Source organism: Panthera uncia, chromosome E1, assembly GCF_023721935.1.
Source record: "Panthera uncia isolate 11264 chromosome E1, Puncia_PCG_1.0, whole genome shotgun sequence".
Lineage (NCBI taxonomy): Eukaryota > Metazoa > Chordata > Mammalia > Carnivora > Felidae > Panthera > Panthera uncia.
Genome location: NC_064814.1, coordinates 24851279 through 24876591, shown reverse-complemented (window position 1 = coordinate 24876591; position 25313 = coordinate 24851279). Strand labels below are relative to the sequence as shown.

Below are 25313 nucleotides of genomic sequence, written 5' to 3'. Positions count from 1 at the left end.
CATCCAAGTTTTGGCAATTATGAACACAGCTGCTGTGAACAGCCGCTCCTTTTTGAGTAAGGAGCTCTTTCCTCCCCAGGGAGGGAGGGGAGGGAGTTCCGGCAGGTGAGGGAGGTGGGGGTGAAGGTTCGCGGCCACCTTGCCCCTGGCCTGGCTGACCAGCTCTACAGTACATTTCCTTTAGGCAGAGAATACTACTGCTGTCTTCAATCTGGCAGCTCCAAAGCGGGGAAGGTTGCTGGCCTGGCCCTAGGGATTCTGCTGCTCCCCAGGTGACTGTCATAGGGAGGCTCGGGGGACCCCTGAGGTCTCTCCTGAAACCTCCAGGAGCTGGGCCTCCCTCCCACCATCCTCTACCCTTTTCCCCTGCTTCCCCACAGCACCCATGGGGCCGCCTGCCATACTGAAACCTTCCAGCTGGTAGAAAGTTCCTTCTGACATGGAGCTGCGGCCCACATCCTCACGACGTGCACCCGCTGGTTCTCGACCGTCCTGGGGGGCGGCCCGGAAAAAGCCTCCAATCCTGCAAGACGCCCCTTGGGCATCAGAATGTGGCTCCGTGTCGTGTCACCTCTTCCCTCCTGCTCTCCAGGTCAGACACGTGCCCTCCAGACCCCGGCCCACATCATCACTGTCCACCAGGTTCAACCCCTCCAACCGGTCACCGGCGCTCCTAACCACGGCCTGTGGGTGAGGCACCCACGGCCAGGTGTCCGCTCGGTTCCGAGCACCCGGGGGGCTAAGCCCCGGCAGCCCCCCTCTCCCCACCGCCGACCCCGCGGCCTACGACCCCCCCCACCGGATCAAGCCTGCTCTCCCCTCCTGCCTGTAGTGCCGCTCTGATTTTCGTTTTGTTTTAAGCAAAAGCAGAACTTTCAATCTGTCCTTGTGAAACCGCATCTAGTTGGTTTTGATCCAACATTCCAGCCGGGACACATCATCTCACATCTCGCCAACGTCATGTGCCGGACTTCGTCCGACCTGAGCCACTGGGGGTTCACTGTGCAGCCTCCGAGATCTCACCCAGAACAAACACTACCTCTGGGGGGGCGGGAGATGAATGCACATGGGCATGCACTTACGTGTTTTCTTTTCTCCTTAAAGAGGAAGGATCTAGGGAGACTTCACAGAAACCTCCTCCCAGGGCGGGCTCAGCCACGAGCTCAGTGTTTCTCGGAAAGTGGCTCGTGGACCACAGGACAGAATCACCTGGAGCGCCTGTTAGAAGTGCAGGTAAGGGGCGCCCACCCTGCGCCCACCGTGTCAGTGTGCTCTGAGCACGTGCATTTATTTGACAGCAAAGTCCCTACCGCTTCCTCTGAGTCACACACAAACACACACACACACACACGCTGGCCACGGTTTGCTGTCCCGCTGTGTGTTCCGTTCATTCAACCGCATGTTCAACCAGCTTTCATTCCAGTTCACTGCACTTAGGGGCGCCTGGGGGGCTCGGTCGGTTCAGCGTCCGACTTCGGCTCAGGTCACGATCTTACGGTTCGTAAGTTCAAGCCCCCGCATCGGGCTCTGTGCTGATGGCTCAGAGCCTGGAGCCTGCTTCCGATTCTGTGTCTCCCTCTCTCTGCCCCTCCCCTTGGGCTCTGTCTGTATCTCTCAAAAAATAAATAAACATTAAAAAAAATTTTTTTTTTTTAATTTTTATTATGCTCGGAAAAACACCTTTTGTTTGCCCCTTGCGTTTCTAACTTTCTCCTTTAGTCACCTGCGTCATGATCTAGTGTTTTCTGGGGATTTGGCCTGAAGCCAACACCTTTCCATCTCTTGCTGTTTTGGGGATTGGAGGTATTCTACTTCTCTGCCTTCTCCTAGTCCGGATTTATTGGAGCTGGCCCAGGAGGGCACCTGGTCTTCAAGACCAGAAATGGCCCTGGCTGTTCAACGAGGGCCTCCCAGCTCCCGCCGGGTGTCATGGGTCCTGCCTGGGCCACGTGGACCATTCTGCTCGAGGAAAGAGACAGAATAAATGCAGTGATGGCCCTGTCTATCTTTCCCAGCTATAAATTTACTGTCTCCCAAACAGAAAAACACAAGGAGCTCTCCTCATACCCCTTTTGACGTTTCGGGAACCTGCTGCTGGTACTTTCTTCTATGGATTGAATCTCCTCTCTTCTCCAGGATCCTTACTGGCAGAGCTCAACACAACATCTCCCCCCAATCCCCCCAACCTCACCTTGTACCCCGCTACTCCCGCTTTTTCTACTCCCCACCCCCCCTGACTCTACCCCTCCGTTCCTTCCAATCTGAGCACAACCCCAGTGAAGGTGACTGTCAGCCACTCTACTTACCGCTGTTCCCCAAGATCCCCGTAGCACCCCCACCCCAGCCCCGTCATCTGCTCTCTCTGCTCTAGCCTCACTGGCTTCTTCCAGTTCCTTAAATGTCCTGTGCTCCCTCCTGCCACAGGGCCTTTGCACGCACTCCTCTTCCTTCTGGCTGGAAGTACCTCCTCCTACCTTGCCCCCCACTTTTGCCTGGTCACCCTATGGATCTTGGCGTCCATCACCCAGCAATGCCCGACTCGAGTCGGCCATCCAACTTGACGCTTGTTCCTTTCCTCCGAACTTACTTCTCAGTTTGTAATTTAGTTTGTAATTGTAAACAAGTGTGTAATTCTCTGCCTTTCCCAGTGGACCAGGAGCCACAGAAGGCAGAATTAGCGCCTGTGCTCACCGCCGGCTCGCTCTTGCCTGGTGCAAATAGCATGTAGAATTTTGAAGGATGAGTCACGTCACATTTCTGTTCTGAGTTTTCCTTAAACAGCTGGTAATTATTGCTTATTGGGATTGACCCTCATAAAGTCATTCTCACTGTTCCAAAGTATTCTTCTGTCATTTGTAGAGGTTTTTTTGTTTTTTTTTAATCTGAGTTCCCAGAGAGGGCTCGCTGTGTGGTAAGCACTACAGTTTCCTTCACTGTCTCCTGCCCCCTGCCCCCCTCCAGCAGGCGGCCTTTATTCTGGTTACTTTGTGGGAGCTCCTCTCTGCTGGGCGTCAGACTCGTCTTTGAACTCCTGACTCAGGCAGTTTATGATTTAGGACCCGGCTGCACGTTCCCTGCTCTCCCCCCCGCCCCCCCCACCAGCCCTAGTGCTCAGAATGTTGGCATCATTGCTACCCTGCTTCCGTTCCTTCCTTCCTTGGCTTAGAGGACCCTTACGCTGCAGGCAGGACAGGACGTGACCATGTTCTAATGGAGAAGAGACCACAGTAGAGAAGTGAGGCTAACGGCCCAGGATCACTGCGTCCTGCCCGCCTCTCATCCTGCCGCTGAGGCAGAGAGCTAAGTCCCACTGTGGGTTCTTGGATACAATGGACACTTGGCAATGAGGGTCTCTACGCCTCGAGGGTGACCACCCCCAGGAGCATCTCAGGGTGGATCCGAGGCTTTTGGAAAAACCTCTGTAGATACGAAAACAAGAAACATACAAGCAACTCCCGAAAACAGACCCAGCGTGTGTGTGGACACTGCCCGGGGGGTGTGGGCTCTGGCACGGAGTTGGAAACCCTCATGCGCCGTCTGAAGGCACTAAGAGCTATTGATCTCTTGAGAAGATGGAATTGATGGAGACTGCAGCCAAATTTTCTCTGAGCTCGCAGACCAGCCGGGAGGGTACTGCGATGCAAACAGCAGACACCCCCTCCGTCCGGGAATGCCGTCCGGCAAACTGCTCCAGGAGCTGCCGATGGGGGCAGGCACGTGCCCGGCCAGGCCGCACAGGACTGCACCAGGACAGAGGCGCACTAGGGAGACCCCCATCACCACCCCACGAATCCAATTCCCTCTGCTTCGCAAGAAACGCCTTCACCCTGTGAAGGGTTCTGCCATCAAGGTACCCGGAACTCGGTCGGGAGGATGTGGCCAGACAGCGGACGAACCCCTTGGGGTTTGGTGAGGGGCTGGTGGTGGAGGGAGAGGGTACATGGTCTGCAAGGCGGCACCCAGTGCACACAGGGACACTCACCAGCAGACGAGGCCGGCCACCACCGCCGTCCAGGTGACACAGCAGGAGTTGCGCCGCTTGGTCTGTATGGCCTCGTCCCGCCTGCAGCAGCATGCACAGACCACGTACGCCGCGAGGAAGATGAGGTTCAGGCCCAGGCAGACGGCGGCCACCAGCCCCAGGAACATCAGTGACTACAGGGGAGATGCCTGGGGTCAGCACTTGGTCCCAGGGCAGGTCCGGAAGGCGCCCTGCCCCGGGGCCCTGAGCTCCCACTCAGGCTGTGAGTGTAGGGGCCGTGACTGCACGTGGTCGGTCACCCATCCTCTCCTCTGCCCTTCCTCCCTCCTCCCACAGTTGAGGGTCTCGCCCTGTCCACACGGGGCCTGGCACCGGGGTTGGGCGGGGGGGTGCGGGGGCAGATGTGAGGGAGAAGGAGCTGGGCTGAGGTTGGTGGCTTATGCACCTGCATGGAGATAGGGACCAAGCCCTGCCTGATGAGCAGCCCTGAGATGTCCAAGAGACAAGGCAGGAACCGCCAGCTGGCAGTGGGGGCTGTGGGTGCTGAGCTGCGTGGCTGGGGGACAGACAAGGAGGGGGACATCCCCGGGGGTCTGAGGGCCGTGGTCTCTTGGAGGACACAGGGCTTGGGCAGGATGTCTCAGAAGCCAAGCGGAACCTGGGCCAGGGCCAGGAAGGGACGCCTGGTACATCTGCTTCCTCTGAGCCTTGTTCTAGATGCTGGGGTCCCTCCAGAGAAACCAGAAGCCAGGGCTGTGCTGGAGGGGGAGGAGAGAGGTCAGAACATGCACCCAGGGGGTCCCTTTCACTAAATCCGTAAAGGGATAGATGTCCGCCAGGTGTCAAGGGCAGCAGGAAAGCCCAAGATTCTGAAGCCCGTCTCAGGCCAGCGGAGCTCCTCGGGGTCCTGCAAAGAGAGCTGCCGTCTGTCAGGCGGCCCGGAGGCACTCCCCTCCTTGCCCTCCAGTCTCTTGCTTCAGCCAGATGGACACCAGATGGCCCCAGGATTGGTGGCCGCCAGCCAGGGCCAGACCTGGCTGTAAGTCAGGCTCCTGAGCTGACAGCCTCACCCTGCTCCCCACGTGCCCCCGGGGCGGGGGGGGGGGTGGGTTCCTGGTCTGGAGTCCCCTGCCCTCTAGTCCGGGCTGGGACTGTTGGGCTGGGAGCCCAGGACCTCCTGGTCTAAGGTGGGAGACCAGACTTGAGCAGGGCCATGTACCCATAGGAGACAACCCTGAAACACAGAGGCTGGGCTCTGCTGTCCTCAGGCTGGGGGCAATTTTCGGCGGGGCGAGGGGGGAGGGGAGCGGGGGCTCAGAGAAGTGAGGCACCTGCTGGGTCCGCCCTGTCTTTCTCTGCTTGGCTGCTTGGCCCTGGGAGGTTTTGGGGACCCTGATTCCACCTGCTCAGCCCATCGCCTGCACCTGCAGGCTTCTGAGCCTAGGGACAAACGGCCAGCTTGGTGGGGACAGTCCAGAAGTGGGCAGGGGCAATGGCTCATTTGGGAATGGGGATGGTGGAGGGCGTAGTGTGGTTTCACCTCCACCTGGGAAAAATACATCACTGCTGTTGCAGGAACTCGCCTCTCCACTCGCCTCCCTCCCTCAGCAGCGTGGACGGTAAGCCCACCTGCAGGCAGCTGGGAAGGCCCAGTGGGTCTGAACACATCACCCCTGCAGAAGGGTCCCTGCAGTCCTCAAGGTGTGGCCGGGCACCGCCTGTCCCGTGACTGATCCGGGAGGCCCCCACCCAGGTGAGACAGTAGAAAGGAGCGGCCCCCTTCCTGCCCCCAGCCCATTTGTCCTCACTAGAGGGTCCTGCAGCCCCGGGCCAAGGTGAAGGGGGCCAAGGAAGACTGGATGTTAGGGGCTCACTACTCAAAGTTCACTGACCCGCTCAACATGGGCCTCAAGCCTCGTTCTGCACCCTAGTGAGTCAGAACGGCATCTAGGGATGGTCCCAGGAGATCTGTATCCCGCTCAAGTCTGGCAGCACTGATGAGCACCGACAGACTTTTCTCAAACCTCTTCCAGCAGCTTAACGTTTGCTTCAAACATGCTTGCTTAGCGGAGCCCCGCTATTCAGGGCCTCTTCTCACTGAGGAGTGGACCGAAAACACACGCTTTGTCCTGGCCACCCTCTCGCAGGCCCCCGAGGCCCCTCTGCTAAAACCCAGGGATCCCCTGACCAATCTGCAAACCGCTGCACAACGAGCATATGCCCACAACCCAGCAATTCCGCTCCAGGATATTTGCTTTACAGAAAGGAGGGCCTGTGTCCCCACAGGATACGGACATGAACGTTCACCGCAGTGGTAACAGCCCAAGGGCGGAAACAATGCAAACGTCCACCAACAAGAAAACAGATACATGTGCGACGTGCTATAGTCATACACTGGAATACTACGTGGCCATGGGAAGAAAGCTGCAGCTACACACACGGCCGAACGGTGATCTCACGGGCACAGCGGTGGGGGAGACAGGCCAGGCAAAACGGCAGACATAAAGTTCAACGTCGAAGAAACCCACCTATGCTTTTATTATTATTATTTTTTTTTTTAGAGAGAGAAAAAGGGCATGTGCCTGTGTGTGAGCAAGCAGGGAAACGGCAGAGGGAGAGAGAGGGAAGGGCGGGGGCTGGGAGAAGGAGAGGGAGAATCTCAAGCAGGCTCCACACTCAGCCCGGGGCTCGATCCCGTGACCCTGGGGTCATGACCTGAGCCAGAATCAAGAGTCAGATGCTCAACCAACTGAGCCACCCAGGCGCCCTAGAGAAGCGTACCTATCTGTAGTGACAGGTGGGAACAGTAATTCCCTTTGGGAGGGTATGGACTGGGAAGGAGTGTGAGGGAGCCCTGGGGAGGTGGGAATATTCTCTCAGGATGGTATCACACACACGTATTGAGGTGCACACTTAAGAGTGTGCACTTTCCTTTAAGTTGTTCCTAACGGGGGAAAAAAAAAAAGCAACCTGAACCCCGACAGACCTTTTGTATACCTCAGAGAGCGGTTCACATCCAGACCTCCTCCCGGCTACCCTTGACTTCTAGCTGGCCTCCTGGCCGGCCCCCTTCCCAACCTCTCCCTACACAGGCAAAGCCACCACTCTGCCATGCGTCCCCACCCAGCAAGGGAGGACCTCTAAGCGGTAGTCTAGACATGGGCTGGTGCCATTTCAGTCTCTGCAAACCATAGCCAGCTGCTGCCCTTAGTCTGTGTGCTGGCTCCCCTAGGTCATGCTCTCAGAGCCCCCTGCCCCCTGTGAGCCCAGTTCCGGGGGCAGGGCCTCCCAAGCTGGGCAGCTGCCTCAAGTGGGTTCCCGGTGATGCAGCCCAGCCTGGGGAGAGGCCAGGCCTGGGAAACCCAAATGCAGGGGGGCTCTTTGGTTAGCAGTTCACCTCCAGACGTCTCTCTGGGTGCTGGGGGGATAGGGTGCAACGGCGGGGAGGGCAGGGAAGGAAAGGAGGAAGTTGGGGAAGGGGGAAGAGGAGGAAGGAGGAGCTGGAGGAAGGAGCGGAAGCCTAACCAGCAGAACCCCACAGCCGCCTGGGTGTCACCTGCCATCCTGGGAGAGACAATTATGTTCCTGCCCCTAATTAACACTGCAAGTCCCTATGTGCGGTGGCAGTGGGGGTGGGGGAGAGCAAACCTCCCTTCCAAAGGGAGCTGGGAGCTCTGCTCACAAGTCCCCTGCTCTCACAGAGCCTGGAAAGTAGTTTCCCACATCAGTCCCACCTCCACAGTGCCCGGCAGCTCCCACCTCCCCACTCTGCCCAACACCAGCCCACAGCAGCTCCACATCAGGGCTCGGGGCTCCCGCCTCTCCCCCCAACAAAGTGACTTCAATTAGTTCTGGTTTGTCACTCTGTGATGAGAAACCCAGAGCACGAACCCAGGACCCAAGGTGGGGCGGCACTGACTGATCTGTACTCTGGGAACGCGGACCACGAGGGGCTTCTGCACTAGGCAGGGGAAGGGGCGACAGCCTGGGTCCCCCTCACCCCAAGAGGTCAGGAGACAGCTAGAAAGTGAGCGAGCCCCGGGGGCGGAGGGTGAGGCCAGAGGGAGGGGAGCTGCAGCACTGGAGGGAAGGGTTAAGCCCCCCCACCACCAGCAGGGGAGGGGGGCGCAGCGTGATCGTCCCATGACCATGACTCAGTGTTCAGACTGAATGAATGGGGCTTCCTCATTCCAACTTTGGCTCCCCGGCTCCCAGCTGGGCCTTTCCTCCTGAGAGCTGCCCCCAAGGAAGGGGGTGGGGGGAGCCCTGTAGTTCTGGGTCCGGCCCCCACGCTGTCCCCACCCCTGGCCTGAGGTCACACACTTGGGACTCTCTGGGGAGCCTAGGAACTGAAGCACCATCCAAAATTAACACGTGGAAATCCACGTCTAAATGCAAAACGTTGCAAACCTCTCCGTCTAAATGCAAAAAGTTGAAAACCTCTCCTCCACCTCACCATGCACATCTGGAAAGGACACCCGGTCTACAGAAGCAGGGAAAGGAAAGGTGGAACAGGAAGCACACGTGTGGCTCTTGCACGTTGACCGTGGCCACCGCGAACATTTGCACGGCATCTGGAACTTTACTAAGACAATTCATCTGGTCTCCCTGCACTGGGGGGGTGGGGGGGGGGTGGTGAAGGCACAGCTGAAGGAAGGAACCCAAGTTTCTTGTTCTGGAAAAGAGACACAGCCGGATGCAGTGCTCTGTCGCCCGAGAGAAGTATTGCCCTTGGACACGTTACTGAGCCCCCAGCCCATCTAATGATTTGTATCACTGGGTCCCACTATGTCCCTCTATGTACTAAGTGTGTCTCATGCAACGTCTCATTCGGTACTTGCAGATGAGGGAAGGGAGGCTCAGAGATGGACAGACACCTGCTATGACACACGGTAAGTGATAAAACTGGGATTCCAACCCAGACAGCTGGATGGCAGAGCCCCAGCCCCACCTACTCAGCTGCGGTAGCCTGACACCCAGAAGCCCTGGCCCAGAAGCCCTGGCGGCCTTGGCAATCACGTGACCCCACACCAAGCACAACCCTGGCCCCAATCTAGTTTGTGGAGCACTCCGATGACTGACAGCAGAAGGTGCCCGATCCGTGGTGTTAACTGACCTGGGACTTGGGAGGAAAGGGACTTCCAGGAGAGACCCATGGTCAGACAACTGAGGAACTCAGCCAAGTATGAGCCACCTAAAATAACACCCCAAGCCACACTTCCCATCCTGGCCCCTCACACCCACATCGCACTCGGTGCCCTCAGGAGAAGGGCCAGGAGGGCCGCTCATCACTGGGAGTCATTTGATGCCCAGTTCGGTGTGCCAGGGTCTAAACCCTGGGACAAGAGGGGCAGGGGGCTGTGAGTGGGTCCCGCTGGCTCAGCGGCCACCTGCCCATGGGACTTGGTGGGGTCGGGGAGGTTCAGGCCCTGCCAGCCACAGATGCTGGCTGGACAGGCGCTGTCTATGGGGTCGTAGTGGGGGAGGGGGAGGGAGAGTACCCTACCCCTGCCCCCAGGGCTTCTTGTCTCAGCCAGTTTAGATTTCTTTCCGTGAAGAGAATAAAATTATGGTTGGAGACCCTGGGTGCAGGATCTGGGCGCAGGATTTGGGACACAGCAAAGAACACACACACACACACACACACACACACACACACACACCCAACAACACAGCTGTCTCAGAAATCATATCCGCCTCTTTTCATGCATTCATTGGGAGCGGAAGATTCCCTGGAGCTATCCCCAGGCGGCCACATTCTCAGGGAAGGCTGACTTCCACAGGCTGGGCTCCGGGAGAGGGAGGGGCAAACACATATTAGGAGGGAGCCTGGCTAACCCGCCCAACTGTCTTAGCAGGAAGGGGTCCTGATAGCCTCCTCTTTCTGGAAGGGCAGGCCCCAGGTGCCCGGGGCCTGAGGGCGACAGGGACACTAGGGGTTATTATTAGACTCCCGTCACCACCGGGGCACTGCACACCCTGCCAGATCAGGATCCCCGGGGCCCTGCAGGAGAAAGGCCTGGTGGGGGAACAGGCGAACAGCTGACTCCAGGCTCAGCCTCCTGCTCAGCCTCTCTAGACCCAGCAGAGGCCCCACTCTGCCCCGACCTGCCCCACACTGGCAGATCACGCCTGAGAACCTGACACTCTGCAGGCAAAGGCCACCAGGGGTCAAAGTCCCAAGATGGGTCCCATCCTGGGCTTTTCAGCCGGAATCTTTGACCCAATAGTGAACTGACTCAGCTGGGCCACGGGAGGCCGGGGAGGCCTTGGCCAGACCCAGAAGGCTGGGAGAAATGTGCAGCTCCGCCAGGGCCTGGAGGTCTGGGGAGCCCCTCCCCCTAGGGCAGTACAGAAACGGCAGAGGGGAGGGCCGGCCGAGCGGAGAAAGGGCAGAATGAGAGGATGAGGGGAGTGGCCGGCCACGAAGCCAAGACCCCAGAAATCCAGGGCCTTGGGGGGAAATCACCCCCAGCTGCCCACTCAGCCACCTCCCCCAGCCCTGCAGACGTCCAAGAGGGGCCTAGGCAGAGGTGTCGGCAGCGACTCCCGCCCCGCAGGCAGGGCTGCGGAGGGAGGGGCGCTGCGGAGCTGAGCTCGGGGAGACCAGTTTCTGCCCAAACTTCTCCCAGGCCACACACACCCGGAAAGAGAGCGCCCGTCTTGGAACCGCAGACGGAAGAAAAGCCCGAGGCGCCTCTGGCATCCCGAGCTCGCTCAGGAGCTGCCGGGGTACCGCCACAAATACCCGCTCCCCCGCGCTCGGCCCCTTCCCCCGCGCGCAGCCGCCGCGCCCTTCCTCCCCGTATCCCATCCCGGGCATAACTCCCATCTTTCCAGTTTCCCCGGCCCACGAGGTTCCCAGACGGGAAGGCCGTGGCCAAGCGTCCCGGGGGAGAAAGGGAGAGGGGTGACGAGGCTGCGGGGGGAGAGTGGGGGCGGGTCGGAGAGGCGTATGGAGCGCGGCGGGCCGGGAGGGGGAAGGGGTGCCGCGGGGGCTTGGGGCGCCGGCCGTGACCCGGGTCCCGGCGGCGCGAACTCACCTCCCGGTAACTCTCATCGCGGGGGTTGAATGTGCTGTCCACCGGCTGCAGGCGCAGGCCCAGGTGCGGGACGCTGTGCAGCCACGCCACCCACCAGGGCGCGACGTACTCCACGCGCGCGGCCAGCATGGCTCGACCCGAGTGCGCCCGCCTGCTGCGGCCGCCGCTACCCCGCCCGGGACGCCCCGCCCCGGCCCCGCCCCAGTGCAGGCCCCGCCCCGCCTAGCTCCTCCCGGGCTCGACCCTCGCCCTGGGCGCGCCCTCGGGCTGCAGGGGGTCGGCCCTGCAGTCAGCAGCCTTTTCCTTCTGTGGATTCTGTCCTGGCCCTGAGCGCCAAAGTGGTGGAAGGAGAAGTGAAAACATCACCCAAGCACTCCTGTTGTTTTTTTAAATTTATTTATTTGGAGGGGGGCGGGGGGAGACAGAGAGGGGGAGAGAGAGAATCCCAAGCAGGCTCCAAGCTGCTAGCACACACTCTACAATCATGACCTGAATTGAAATCAAGAGTCCCACGCTCAACCGACAGAGCCACCCGGGCGCCCCGCTCCTGTTTCTTTTTATTTATTTATTTATTTATTTTTTTAATTTTTTTTTTTAACATTTATTTATTTTTGAGACAGAGAGAGACAGCATGAACGGGGTAGGGTCAGAGAGAGGGAGACACAGAATCGGAAACAGGCTCCAGGCTCCGAGCTGTCAGCACAGAGCCCGACGCGGGGCTGGAACTCAGGGACCGCAGATCATGACCTGAGCCAAAGTCGGCCGCTTAACCGACTGAGCCACCCAGGCGCCCCACCGCTCCTGTTTCTTAACAGCAGTCTCCAGGTCCCTGGGTTCTCATCACTTATTATCAAACCAGGATGTGGAGCGTCAGGGAGTACTGCGAGCAGTGCGTCCCGGCCCGAGAGTCGAGACAGCCATTCCTAGGGCTTCCAGAGGAGAGTTAAGTAAGCTGACAGACTGGGGCCTCGGGGAACAACAGTCTGCCCCTGGGTCACTAGTTCTAAATTCACTCCCCATCATTTATGGAGCATCGGTTTCGTAAACCACGCGGACTGAGATGTGGCTCTGTCCTGGGAGCCCCCAGCCATCTGCCCAAACAACTGACTTGATGCGGCTTTGGAAACACTGGGGCCTGGGAAGAGCAGCTTGATTCTTTGGGGCAGGCGGAAGGAGGTCCTGGAGGAACGGATCCTCGAGCTGACCAGGAGGGAGGGAAGGGCTGGACATCTGGGGGGGGGGAGGGGGGGCGGGAGGACATAAGACCGTCAACAGCATGTATTTACTGAGCACCTACTATGTGCCATGCACCACAGGCACTGAACAGGGCCGATGGAAACCCTTGGCCGAGGGCACTGCGCTCCAGGGTGTGGCTGCTAATGGCGCACACAGAAATCTGCAGACCGCCGTCTTAGAGGGGGCTGCGGGGGAAAGCAAAGGGGAGCAGAGTCAGCAGACACAGACGGGGTTGGTGGTAGTCGGAGATCCGGTGAAGCCTCTCGTGGTCGCCTGGCCCTGAGAATGCTGAGCACTCACAGAGGGCCAGGTGTGAGAAGGTCGGTTCTGGAACTGCAAACAGTGTGGTGTGACCGCAGGACGCCAGGGGTGGGGGAGGAGAGGTGAGGCTTGAGGCGAGGATGAGGTCAGGGTGGAGGGCCGCCGGGGTTTCAGTGGGAGCGGAGTTACGGACAGGTCGGGCTGGGACACGGTCTTGTGGGTGGTCGTAAGGGGGCCAGAGACAGGGGTGAAGAAGGGGACTCGAGAGACTCCTGAGTTTCTGGCTGGGGAGCTGGGTGCCCTGAAAGCGTGGCTGCTAGAGGTTGGTGGACCACCGACGTCCCTACCATGACCCCTATCAAAGGGCCAGGGGCCAGAGAGGGCTTGCGGATCTGTAGTCAGGGGATGGTCCCCGGAGCCTGGCTGTGGCTATCTCATCTACGCATGCCCAAAGAGGACGCGCCCAGGGGGCCACAGGAGGCCGTGGACCACGCCTTTCTCATAGGGGTTTTCATAGGGGTTTTCATGAATTTAACAAACTTTGAGCCCCTTCTCTGTTCTAGCGGATACGGTGATGCATGAAACACCCGTGTTCCTCTCTGCATGGGGTCTCAAGTTTACTAGGGGAGGAGAGGTGGCCTTCACCCCACTCAGTGATCAATGCTCTCAAGAGTCTGGTGTTGGGAAGGGGGGACTTGTTAACTTGGGGTGTCCTGGGGGAGGGTTCTGAGCCAATATCCGGTGTAAGGGTGTGGAAGGGGACAATCCCAGAGTCCTCTGAGGGGGGTGGGTGGCAAGGAGAGACTGGGGAACTGCAGGGACAGAGAACAGATCAGGGCTGATTGCCCCACCAGGGCGGGAGAGTGGGTAAGAGGGAACGTTTCCAGGTGATGGAAATATGGATTGCAGTGATGGTTATGCCACTATAAACGTTTGTCAAAATTCATAGACTTGCACACTAAAAAAGTGAATTTCACTGTAAATTACACCTCAATAAGCTTTACTTTAAAATAAATACTTTTAGGGGCACCTGGCTGGCTCAGTCGGTTGAGCATCCGACTTCAGCTCAGGTCTTGATCTCACAGTCCATGAGCTCGAGCCCCGCGTCGGGCTCTGTGCTGGCAGCTCAGAGCCTGGAGCCTGCTTCAGATTCTGTTTCTCTGTTTCTCCCTCTCTCTGCCCCTCCCCCGTTCATGCTCTGTCTCTGTCTCAAAAATAAACATTAAAAAAAATAATACCTTTATTTAAAAAAAAAAAAAAAGATGGGGAGAGATACGCAAGGGCCATTTCACACATGGATTCTGGTCTCTGACGTGGCCACAGCTGCTTGCAGAGGAAAATGTACTTGGAGCGATTTCCCAGGGCCCAGGGCAGGTGCAGACAAGAGGATGTGGCCTTGGAACTCACTCTGCCCGGTGCCACGTGCATGGTTGCCCTCCCATTCCTCTCGGTCAATAGCACAGAAGGCTCTAGCTGCTGACCCTGCCTCCGGAACACCTTGGAGGCTTGAGGATTTGGCATTTCTCCAGAAGATTAGATCACAGCAGCGAACTCTAAGTGCTTTAGGGGAGAAGCCAGAGACCTCAAGTGGGAGGGGTCTGCCTTCTGGGAGGTGGCCCCTCCTACTTTGGGGGAATTGACCTTGAACCCGGTACAGGACCGTCGTGCCAGAGCGGAGGCTTGGGCCCCAGAGAGGGAGGGGGCGGGGCAAGGGGCAGGCCTGCACACACCTGACAAACCACAAAAGCTCGCCCTCAGGGCCATCCCTGCAGCTACTTGGGTGCAGCGTGGAACACCCAAACCTGCTGGGCCAGTCTGCACCCAGCTAGACAGTGATCAACTGCCATCGTTCTAGCTGCTTCTCCAGGGGCCTGCTGACCTAGGCAGGCCAGCCTGTGAAGCAAAACAGCAGAAGAGGAACAGGAACTCTTCATGGAGTTGACGTGAGAACAGCCCCCGCGCCCATTCCAAACCGGCAGCCGTGGCCCGCACCTGGCCGTTCACCTGCTGTGCAACACGAATGGGCTCACCCGAGCCTACAAGCTGACCTCAGCGACGCAGCGGGTGACCCTGGCCACTCGAGGGCTTGGAACACACCTAGGCCTCAAACCAGCCGAATAATCATCTCTGCAGTTGGCCTTGGCCATCATGGCGAATTTAGAAAAAGTGCCCCAAATGGCTGAGGCAAAAGCCAGTGCAGAGATCCACGGCAGGAAAGGGTGCCTCCTCTAGACTCCGAGGCCAGACAAATGCCCACGGGGCTTGTCTCCTAGGAGCTGGGGCTGGTCTCTGGACAATGTGCTGGGACAAAGGGAGCCCAAGTGGCAAGCCTGCCCTCTTCCTGGGAATCTCGAACCCCCGAAGAATGGAGAAGACTGGAAGCCACGGAAGGTGCTCCATTCTGGGTTGGTCAATGATCACCGAGCGCCTGTGGACCCCTCCTGGAAGAAACCCGTGCCGCTCACGACTAGACTCAATAACTCCCTTACGGCTTTAGAATTTCTATAGGGAAAAGGAAAAAAAAAAATCAACTAATGAATTCAGGCACTTAGCTGCTTGGGAATGGATTTGATCTTGTCAACCAGCTCGAGACACTAGGCACTGGAGACCACTCATTTGCTGTAGCGTGTCGCCACCTTGTGGCCTATCCTGATATGGCCCTCATTCATCTCAAAATGGCCAGGTGCCAGATAGGGTTCCAAAACCTTTTACTATTCGCTCCTTTCCCCTTACAATAAACCACGGAAGGGTCAATAGTTATTTGCCTTAACGATATGGAAACTCAGGCAACGCTGGGAAAGGCGGTCTAGCAAACCCCACCCAGCCCTGCATGGGCCTTGCACACGGGAGCCCACACAACTTGTACCAGGGACCTCGTGTGGAGGCACTTTGCTGGTCGGCCTCAATGTTTTTTCTGCTTGAAATATGTGCATCCTACAGCACCTGCCCAACCCCACTGTCCTGAGAGGGGAGGGGATCCTCGGAGGCTCACTGCCCTGCAGCGGCACAGGGAGACACCTGCTGACCACGGGACACCGCCACCGCCTGTCAAAGCCATCTTCCGGTCTCTTCTCTGAAAGCACGGTCCTATCCCTGCTGGACTTGTCCACGGTGACTGTGAGATCAAGGTGCAGTGAGCAGACAGGTTTGCAGTTCCCTGGGACTGGTTACCAGCACACGGTGCTCAGTGAGGTGATTTCTCAAGATCACGCTAATTGGCAAGTGGTAGAACTTGGGATTTAATCCCCAAGGAGCCTAGGCTGGCTGGGGCCTGCACTGCTCATGCTGGGAATACCCTTACGGGCCTGTCTGAGCAGTGGGCCCCATTCACACCCCCCCACCCCTGTGAACTCGATGTGCACCCCACTGCCGTAAGGCCCAGGGTCAGATCTCTGCGGCAGGAACCCCGGCTCCTCCCCCCTAACCATCAACTGGGTTTATCAGACTGTCTTTCAGTCCCAGGATCTTGTTTCCTGTTCCCTCTTCCCTGGAAAGCTTGGCCCACTTCGTAGACTAACATTCCTCTGTTCGCGGCAACGATCTCATTACACCCCGCAACGTTCTTCCCTTCCGCTCCACTTTACCCTGAGCGGGAGCACTTAGGAAACAAGTGTTTCAGTCTGATGAAAAGCCTCATGCCTACCCTGCGTCGAGGGAGACCTTCCACAGCACGCGGTGGATCTGAACGCAGCCCTGCTGGGAAGATGGGCGGGCTCCGCACTTCTAAGACGGCCAATCAACTCCACCTCGTAACTACCATTTTCGTTATCAGGAAGCTCACTTTACCTAAATGACTTCTAAATCCCACGAGGGCACGCTGGCTTACTTCCACAAATACCTGGCTCTTCCGTCTATTTCCATCTATTTATTTTCAAACTTAGGCTAAAAAGAGGATGGTTCTATTCATCCACTGGGATCACGGCCAAAGATGAGGGACACCAAGTAGGTAGCAACCGGGACCCCCCGCCTGTTCCCACCAAGCCGTGACCAAGTAACATTTCCCTTCCTGCCCTCAAAGACAAAGGACGTTTTAGGAATTTTTAAAACTTTAATACAGTTCCAATCAGTGTGCCGGGTTCATTTCAGCTCCTTTACTGCCAAACCTAGGAGAAAAGAGATACAGAAGTGAGCCACCCAAAACATACATTGTATTTTGAGTTACTCTTGCTTGTCTGGATTTTGTACTTAAAACTAAAGAGGGTTAACAAAACTCAGAAATTAAGCATACTGAGGTGGTTTTGCTTAAAATAATAGTGTTTGACGACGATGGTAATAATAATAGTAATAGTAATAGTAATAGTAATAGTAATGATAAACAAAACACACTCCTCTTCTCACAGCCTCCATGAACAAGTCTCAAGAGGTGCTTACAAAGCCAGGCCCTATCGGTTAACTTCTCACGGTCAAGAGGCAGACTCTGGGAGCACTGTGCTCCGGGCCGTGTCCCCCATGGCCCTCGGTCCTCCCACCAGCAGGAAGGGCCCCGTCCAACCTATGCTCACAGCCTATAGCATTTAGTTTCCCGACCTGCACCGCTGGTACAGTAAAGTAGCCACCTTGCAGGGCTGTGGGGAGAACGGACGAGTGCCCCACACTGCATTAGCAAAGCACGAACGGGAATGAAACAAACTGCCCTCTGGCCAAGGAAACGATTCCTGGTATGGGATGGACGCTGGGGACCGCGACTATTCACTCCTTGCACGACCAACAGCAAAAGCAGATACTTAGGACAAGCCACACGTGCACCTTCCTAAATCTGGGGACAACTCAAGGAACAAGATGGAGACACATGCACATTCCACATTTCTGATTCCAAACTCACTCACCTGGGGGCAGGGACTGCTTCAGTTTCTCTGCCTTCTCTTTGTCTGTGATGACCAAAGTGTAAAGGTACCTGCTGCATCGGACTTTAAACTTCACATTATCCTTATTTTTCTTGATCTTGACGGCTACCAAACAGACCAGAATGAGCAATTAAAAACTGTGTCACAGAAAAGAGATGTCAGGCAGCGCACCTGCTTTGTATTTATGCAGAAAGGGGCACTCTGGACTGCAACCACGGACAGGGCTGTGCTCTCCTCCCTGTACCGTGCCTCTGCTGAAAGAGAAAACAAGAGGTCCTCTAAGACTTCAGTATTTAATAAGTTGTCAGAAACCTGTATTTCCCGGGCGCCTGGGTGGCTCAGCCGGTTAAGCGTCCCAGCTCTTGACTCTGGCTCTCATGATCTCAGGTTCACGAGATTGAACCCTGTGGGCTCTGCACTAAGCGGGGAGGCTGCTTGGGATTCTGTCCCTCCCTCTTGTACCCAGGAGCGCTCTCTCTTTCTCTCTCAAAACAAAAACCACTACATTTCCCTTCAGTTCCCTTCCAGAGAGGACATCCCCTGGGCCAATGGGAACAGCTTGCTTCAGGATCACCTACACAGTGAGTTATATGCTAAAGCTTTTCTTAAATTCATGAAACTCCTTTTCCGGCCTCTTTCCTACTGCCAAATTCTCTCCCAGGACCACAGCACAGACAACAGAGTCCCAGGTGTAACTCAAACTCAGCGCTGCAAGGTCAAAGTTTTGTGGTCTGTGGATGGCGTGGTCTGCTCTGGAGGCCACTCGCTTCCCCGTATGTTACGGCCATTTCATGTGCCCATCAAAACTCCCCACCGTAACTTTAGAAACAGCCCAAACTCTCCCCAGAATTCGTTATTATCGTATCAGTGGATGATCAGTATCAATCAAGAATCCTCTGGCTGGGGAATGCACAGGGCTCTGGCGTCTCAGCCCCATACCTGACCCGACACCAGCGCTCAGCCCCCGCATAAGCAGCGCAAGATTAACTCGGACTCACAACCCACAACTCCGTCTCTGCCAGTAACTGCCGGAGAAGACAGACATGGCACAGGAAGAAGCCCTTTAGCCCGCCCAAGGCAGGGGCCGCCTCAGCTTATGTTTTAGTAAATCCAGAAAACTGGGTATTCATTCAAACCAACCTATTTTGCTACCTTAACGTTCCCGTTAAAGCGAAGGCACCGCACTGCCCCTAGCAGCTGCTGTTATGTCTACACATCAGGCTCAACGTTTGCGGGGAAGACCCGTGGATCTCTTAAAGAAGAGACGTTTACTCATTATCAGAGCGTGCGGTAGTTCCGTTCTGGGCACGGTCCTGCACCCCGAAGGACCAAGAGCAGAAACAGGAGACTTTATGCCAGTGTCCAAGGCAACAGCATTCAAAACAACCAGAGGAGACACCGAATGCCCACTGACGGACGAAGAAACCAAACGGGGCACGTCCGTACGACGAGTATTCAGCCTTAAAAAGGCAATTCTGACAAACGCGACGACGTGGATGAGCCACGAAGACCCTACGCTACACGAAGCAAGCCAGTCACAAGAGGACAAGCACCACTCCACGAAGCAGGCAGAATGGTGGCTGCCGGCGACTGGAGGGAGAGGACGGGGAGTTACTGTTTCAGGAGCGTAGTTTCAGTCTTACAAGATCAAGAGTTCTGAAGATGAAGCGAGCACATTCTCTGGGCCAGCGAACTGCACACTTAAAAGCAGGTTTTATGGGAGCGCCTGGCTGGCTCGTTCGGTTGAGTGTCTTGACTCTTGATTTGGGCTCAGGCCATGATCTCACGGTTCTTGACATCAAGCCCTGCATCAGGCTCTGCACAGACAGCTCAGAGCCTGCTTGGGATTGTCTCTCTCTGCCCCGCCCCCACTCGTGCGTAAGCTTGCTCTCCAAGTAACTAAATAACCTTTAAAAAGTAAAAATAAGCTTTATATTACACATATTTATAAATTCAGTTTTTAAAAAATTTACTGAGCCGACACTGAACACCCTATTATGTCTGCAGGGGAGCAACCCCGACCTCACAGGCCACAGGAAAACCACGCTCCCAAATTAAAACGCAAACCAATCTGACAGATTTGGGGCCGTTTCTTCAACATACTGAGGTCTCTAAAGGACCCTCTGATGTGATCCTTGCACCAATCCCGCGGGACAGATGCTATTGTCCCATCTTCAACTGAAGGAAAGGGGGGTGCTGTGTCTACTCTGCTGAGGAAGGCCACTTACCGACAGAGCTGGGATGTGACTCAGGCAGGCAGTGTGACCACCCCTGGTCCGAACGAAACTGTCAAGACAACCTCTCTAAGCACGACAGTACACGACACACACGCGGTCACCTGCGGTCCCCAGAACCACCGGACAGACATCCCTACCAGATGCTACTTGTTCCCACAGACGGCCCCCATCTCAAGAAGTACCAGAGGCGCAAAGGCAACAAGGACACAGATGGGAACCCCCTCCCCCAACCCTGTGAGCCCACGTGCACTTTCATCCCTCCAAGGACAGAGCACCAGACAGGACAACCAGGTCCTGAACCACGTCAATAGGTCAGCAGGACGCCAGGCCATGTTCAGGGCATCTCATGTTCTCTTAATGACACGTCTGAGTGGAAAAGGAAACTTTAAGGAGTATTTGATGTAGCAGGAAGAGGACGACTCTGGGCTAAAAAACAAACAAACCCCCCCAAAAATAAAAAAACCCAAGGGGGCTCCTGAGCGGCCACCAAAGGCTCAAGTCATGATCCCAGGGTCATGAGATCGAGCCCCGAGTTGGGCTCTGTGCTCAGCGTGGAGCCTGCTTAAGATTCTCTCTCTCCTTCGCTCGCTCTAAATATAAAGCACCCTCCCTCCAAGGTACGAACTCAACATCTACCCCGCGTTAAGCACAAGCCCCCAAACCTCCCGCCGCGACAACAAAGCGAGAACAGAACTCCCTCCCACGCGTGGTGCGAACGCCGAGAACTGGGCACCGGGGCCGCGACCTCACCAATCCGAAGCTTGCTGTTGTAGCTTTCGGACGCACCGCTTCCTTTCCCTGATTTACACGCCGGGAAACCAAGTCCGACGACTTCGTGCGGTTCCCTGGGCGCGGGGCCAGGACCCTGACCGCCGCGGGCCCCCAGCCCAAAGTGCCACGCTGGAGTCAGGGTCCGGAGACCCGCCTTTCCCGACCTCCACCCAGCAAGGCTTCTGCTCGGAACGCACACCTTGTTCTGAACTAAGCACGGCTCTGAAAGCGCTCACCATCAGGCAGAGCAGGGAACGCGCTGCCCAACGAGGTCTTCCTTCCGGGAAGCACGCCAGAACCGCCGCTCCCCGGCGGCCGGGCACTCGCGGGAACAGCCTCCCCGGGGACACGCCGGGGGACTGCGCTCGGGGTAGGGGCCGCCCCGCGCGCCCGCCACCGCTCGCTCCTCGCGCCCGGTCAGGGAGACCACTTACACTTGGCATCCTTTCGCCTGGCCGTGAGCAGAAAGTCCTTGATTTCTTCAATCTTGCGAGGCTGCAACACAAACGGGCAATGAGCTGCACAGACACGCTTTTTCTGGCTATGACTTAACCATCGCCACCAGTCCCTGGCGGGGATCGGAGACCCCTGCTCAGGCGCCCCCGCCCCGGGGGCCCCGCCGCCTCCCCGGGAAGGTCCCGGCAGGGGCCGTACTCACCATGGTTACGAGGGGCGCAGGCGAGCGCGCGGCAGGCAGCTGCGGAGAAGACAAGCGTTAGCGTCAACGGGGCGCGGGGAGGCGCGACGACCCCCGCTCCTCTCCCCCACCCCCACCCCGAAATGCCGACCCCGTCGCACTCCATCCTCCTCCCCCGCACCCTCGATCCACACCCGGGTTCCTCAGCTCTCCCCCGGTCGTGGATTACCCCGGATTACCCGCCAGAGCCCCACTTACCGCCCAAGAGACACTCGCGGCGAGCGGCAAGAAGGGAGGACGGAAAAGAGCGAGACTTCCGTTTCCTGGCAGTTAAACCCTCCCCCGAAGGAAACTGGGTACGGTGTCTGCAAAGGGTCAAGAATTACATAGGCGTTTGTCCTTCCCGTTGCAGCATCTCTGCCCCCTTCTGGCCCATATTAATAGTGCAGATCGAGGAATAAAGTGGGCCGCCTCCCTCCTCCCTTCACTCTCTTTACCTTCCCCATCCCCAGTCCCCCACCCAGGCTTTGTTAGGCTTTCTTTCAGATCCGGTTGAAAGACCGAACACTTATTATCTACTACTTTCATTCGATCTGTGCGTTGGGCATCTACTCAGAAATTTTCCTGTTTAAATAAAGGGATCCTCTTAATGTGCATTTTAGAACTTTCTAGGGGTTTCTCACATTTCTGTCTGATCGCCTTGTCTGTGGACGTCTAATCCGTCATGCTGCTTCCAACTCCTTTAAGAACTGGTGTGCAATAAGGGTAAATTAATACTTCCAGTAGCTGACATTGATGGAGCATAACATGGGGCATCCCCTGTGCTAAGCCTCTGATCCCCAGGCGCACCTGTGACAGGTGGCTCTCGTCGTTACCCCAGTTTTTCCCACGGGGCGAATGAAGGTTTGTCCTTTTGGAGAGAGGTGAAGCCAGGACTCGAACCCACGGTGGTCAGATCCTAAGCCCAGACTCCTGGCCGCTGCTTTCGGAGGCGGTGCCCCTGAAACGGGCGGGCAGCTCTGGGCAGGCAGCGTTTCCTTTGCCCCTTTGGTTCCTCCCAGCCTCCAGCCCATGCCTGACCTCGTTTTCTCCGCAGGCCTTTACCCTCAGCTCTCACACAACGTCTTTTCAGGCAGGCTATGGGAAGCCTGAGGGTATCGATTTTATTTTTATCCTCCGCTTGTCGTCTATTTTCAACCTCTCTACAAATGTCTACATTTGATTATATTTTGTTTCCCCCCAATTTAACAACCGCACGACAGGATGTGATTGCAGCGTGCTCGTTATTATAGAGCAACCCACCTGAAGCGAAGGAGTACTTCGCCGTGAACTGTACTTTGAACTTACTCTCCTCCATCCGTCCGACCGTCCCTCCCTCCCTGCCTTCTGTTAGACAAGCCCAGCTTGAGCATCTTCCCAGGGAACACAGGGAAGGATAAACCGACAGTCCTTGCCCCAGGGAAATCACAAAGGGCTCCAACTGTGCTAGGGAGCATTTTAAAAGAAGCCAAACTATGTGTATACAGAGGCATCTGGGTATTAATAGTAGGACACCTTAATTGGCAGGAGCCTCATTTTAGATGGTCTGAAGGTTGGGGTCCAGCCTGGGAATCATGGGAGCCTCAGCTCTGACCTGAGAAAAACACCCCCGAATGCCTCAGCCTGACTTTGTCAGCCCTCCTCCATCCCAGGCTGGTGACTTTCTGGTCTTTTGTCCCCCAGCGATCAGCCGCAAGCAACCGGTTTTTCAGCCCAACCAACTGGCACCTCCTGGCTCCAGGTCGTCCCCTCTGTTACTAAGTCCTGCCCGGCAGGACTCTTCACCTCTGACCCCTGTCACTTGTCACTGGCACAGCAGACACACTCCTGATAGACTGTGTGACAGCGTTAACCTTTCGAGACATTTGCGCCGTCTTTTCTTTGAAGACCAGAGTGGGGCTCGGCGTCATTTGATAAGTCTCAAGATTCAGTATATACGTGCATGGTGGGTGGCCCCTGCTGACCTCACAGGGGTCTCCGACTGTGAGCGTCACCTCCCGCGGGGTCCGCCCTGGGCCCCTTGTGGAGTTTCCCGTGTTGTGTGGGTGTCGGCACCACCAGGGAGGATTCTGTCATCCGAGACCACTCACTAAATGGAGTGCGAATGAAGGAAGGGAGGGAGGGAGGAATTAATTAGGACAAAGCAGCGCTCGGCGCATAGTAGGTCCACAAGATATTTCTTGCGTGAATGCCTGGTGTTTCTCTCCACTACAGGACCTACGGGACAGGGGCAGGGGACAGGGGACAGGGGAGGGGCTGCACCTCCCTTTGGGCGGAGATCCCAGAGAGATAGGTGCTTGCCCTCGTGAACTGTATAATAAGAGAACATAGAGGTGTAGTTACAAAGCACGAAGGCAGATTGGCTCAAGTACCCAAAGTTCCCTCCAGCTCCCCAAGGGGCACAACTAGGAAAATGAACAGCAGCTTCTGGAAGGTGAGGCCAGGAGCCTAGAGGCACGTTCGTCATGCTTCACGGGCAGATGATCCCAGATGGTCGTGGGACAGCAAAGTCTGCATCTCTGAGTGGGGGGCCGGTGCCGCACTTGACAGAATCCTCCCTGGTGGTGCTGAGACCCACGCAGCACAGGCTCTGCAGGAGATAAAGACCCCCAGACGTGAGAGCTAGGCTTCCGTGGTCCGGCGTAGCTTGGTTTCTGGAAATAGTTCAGTGTGGCAGGTACCGTCTGGGGGTGGGGGTGGGGAGAAGAGGTTGGAGGGGGTGCTGGGGGGAGGCAAGCCCTCCGGTGGTCTCATTTCAGTCTCCCCTGCACCCTTGGGGAGCCAGACAGCCTTCCGTCCTCTCCCTCTGGAAAGCCACACCTTGGGCTCCAGATCCTTTCAGACCTGCAGGGAATGGGTGATCTGGACCCACTGGGAGGGGCAGGAAGTCAGTGTGTCAGCAGGGGAAGGCTGGTGGGGTTCACGTCCAGAGAACCAAGGGTGATGCCAAGTGGTGAGATGGCCAACCAGGCTTCCACTCGGGCCTTTGCAGGGCCCCCTCCAGTGGGGGAGCTCATGGTCTACATGAGGGGGGCAGGGGTAGAGGAGTGGCACCCCAAGCTGCTCTGTGGGTCTGCCTGGCACCCTGGGGTTGCCCACCATAGGCATCAGGGCACAATGGCCTGTGGCCAGTTCCGGGCTTGCCTCCTTCACTTACTTGCTTCAAATGCGATGTGTGGGGGGTCACCTACCTCTCTCTTTCCTCATGGGGCTGCTGCGAAGCTTCCTGGGATAACTGAAATGACAGCTGAATTCCTGTTATCCCCACTCGCTCCAGGAGGTCTGGAAGCCACCCCCTGCCCGTGGGTGTAGTGTCACAACCGCCAGTGGGCGTGCCAAGGCCATGACTGGAAATGGAACATGAGGGAACAGCCCCTTGCCGCCTTCTGAAATCCGGGCTCCCAGGACGGGTATGAAGGGACAAGTGTGGTATTTGTCCCTGAAGGCACAGGTGCTTCCGGATGTGCTATCTCATTTAAGTCTCCGAGAGGCCTGTGCGCGTGGCTTGCACCTTTGGCCTTCAAGCCACCTCGGAAGGAAGTTGTTTATTAAACGCTGCAGGGGGCGCCCAGGGGTGCAGTCGGTTAAGCATCCGACTCTTGGTTTTCAGCTCAGGTCATGATCTCAGGGTTCGTGGGTTCGAGTCCTGCATCAGGCTCTGCCCTGACAGTGCGGATTCCCTCTCTCTCCCTCTCTCTCTCTCTCTTTCTCTCTCTCTCTCCCCGCCTCTCCTTCTCCCTCTCCTTGCTCCTTCCTCGCTCATGCTGTCTCTGTCTCTCTCAAAAGAAAAATAAATAAATTTTAAAAATTAAAAATAAGATAAACCCTGAGTGTTTTCAGGAGGGGAGAGTCTGCCGTGTTTCTGGCTGAACGGGGTTCCCTGGGAAAAGGATGGGAGGGAGGGAAAGAGTCCAGGGCCAGTGTTGGAGCCGGTGCTTTTTGGGGGGACCCAGGATGGTGAGACTAAAGGAATATGGGTGACTCCCCTCCTCCAGTCTGCCCTCCCCAGCTGGAGAGAACCTCAGGGCCCCTGAGTTAGAAGCCACAAAGCATAACTGGTCAGGCTGGAATGGGGTTTCTCCAACTGGGCACTACCGACCTCCGACCTTTGGGACTGGGGTAGGAGCTTCCAGGGCAGGAGTCACTCTGAACGTTGTAGGATGATTAGCAGCCCCCCGCCCCTTACCCACCAGATGCCAGACCCTCAGCAGCCCTGGTGTGGGGGAGGGTGGAGTGGGAGAAAAGCCCCCGTCCCCCAACTGC

At 56.9% G+C, this 25313-nt stretch overlaps 2 protein-coding genes across 2 annotated transcripts in view; both read right to left on the bottom strand.

The window, feature by feature from the left end:
- TTYH2 (tweety family member 2) overlaps positions 1 to 11169 on the bottom strand; it is a 37890-nt gene extending 26721 nt beyond the window's left edge. Inside the window, exons 1-2 of the mRNA XM_049637725.1 lie at positions 11026 to 11169; positions 3983 to 4155 (exon numbers count right to left, since the gene is read on the bottom strand). Coding sequence (XP_049493682.1) covers positions 3983 to 4155; positions 11026 to 11154 — 302 coding nt within the window. The 5' untranslated portion in view covers positions 11155 to 11169. The remainder of the gene's footprint in view (positions 1 to 3982; positions 4156 to 11025) is intronic.
- A 5381-nt stretch (positions 11170 to 16550) lies between these two features.
- Positions 16551 to 21341, bottom strand: RPL38 (ribosomal protein L38). The gene is made up of 5 exons (XM_049637752.1): positions 21270 to 21341; positions 21033 to 21071; positions 20809 to 20869; positions 17349 to 17471; positions 16551 to 16625 (listed from the first exon to the last, which is right to left on the bottom strand). Exons 2-5 carry the CDS (start codon positions 21033 to 21035, stop codon positions 16600 to 16602), a joined length of 213 nt encoding a protein of 70 aa, XP_049493709.1. The 5' UTR covers positions 21036 to 21071; positions 21270 to 21341; the 3' UTR covers positions 16551 to 16599.
- Positions 21342 to 25313: the final 3972 nt, after the last annotated feature.

Excerpts from the sequence above, each read along its gene's own strand:
- RPL38 (XM_049637752.1), bottom strand. Across the intron at positions 17,472-20,808 it reads CAGGCGAAAGGATGCCAAGT|CCGTCAAGATCAAGAAAAAT; the intron begins GTAAGTGGTCTC and ends TCTGTTTGGTAG. Across the intron at positions 16,626-17,348 it reads GAAGCAGTCCCTGCCCCCAG|GTTTGGCAGTAAAGGAGCTG; the intron begins GTGAGTGAGTTT and ends CTTTTCTCCTAG.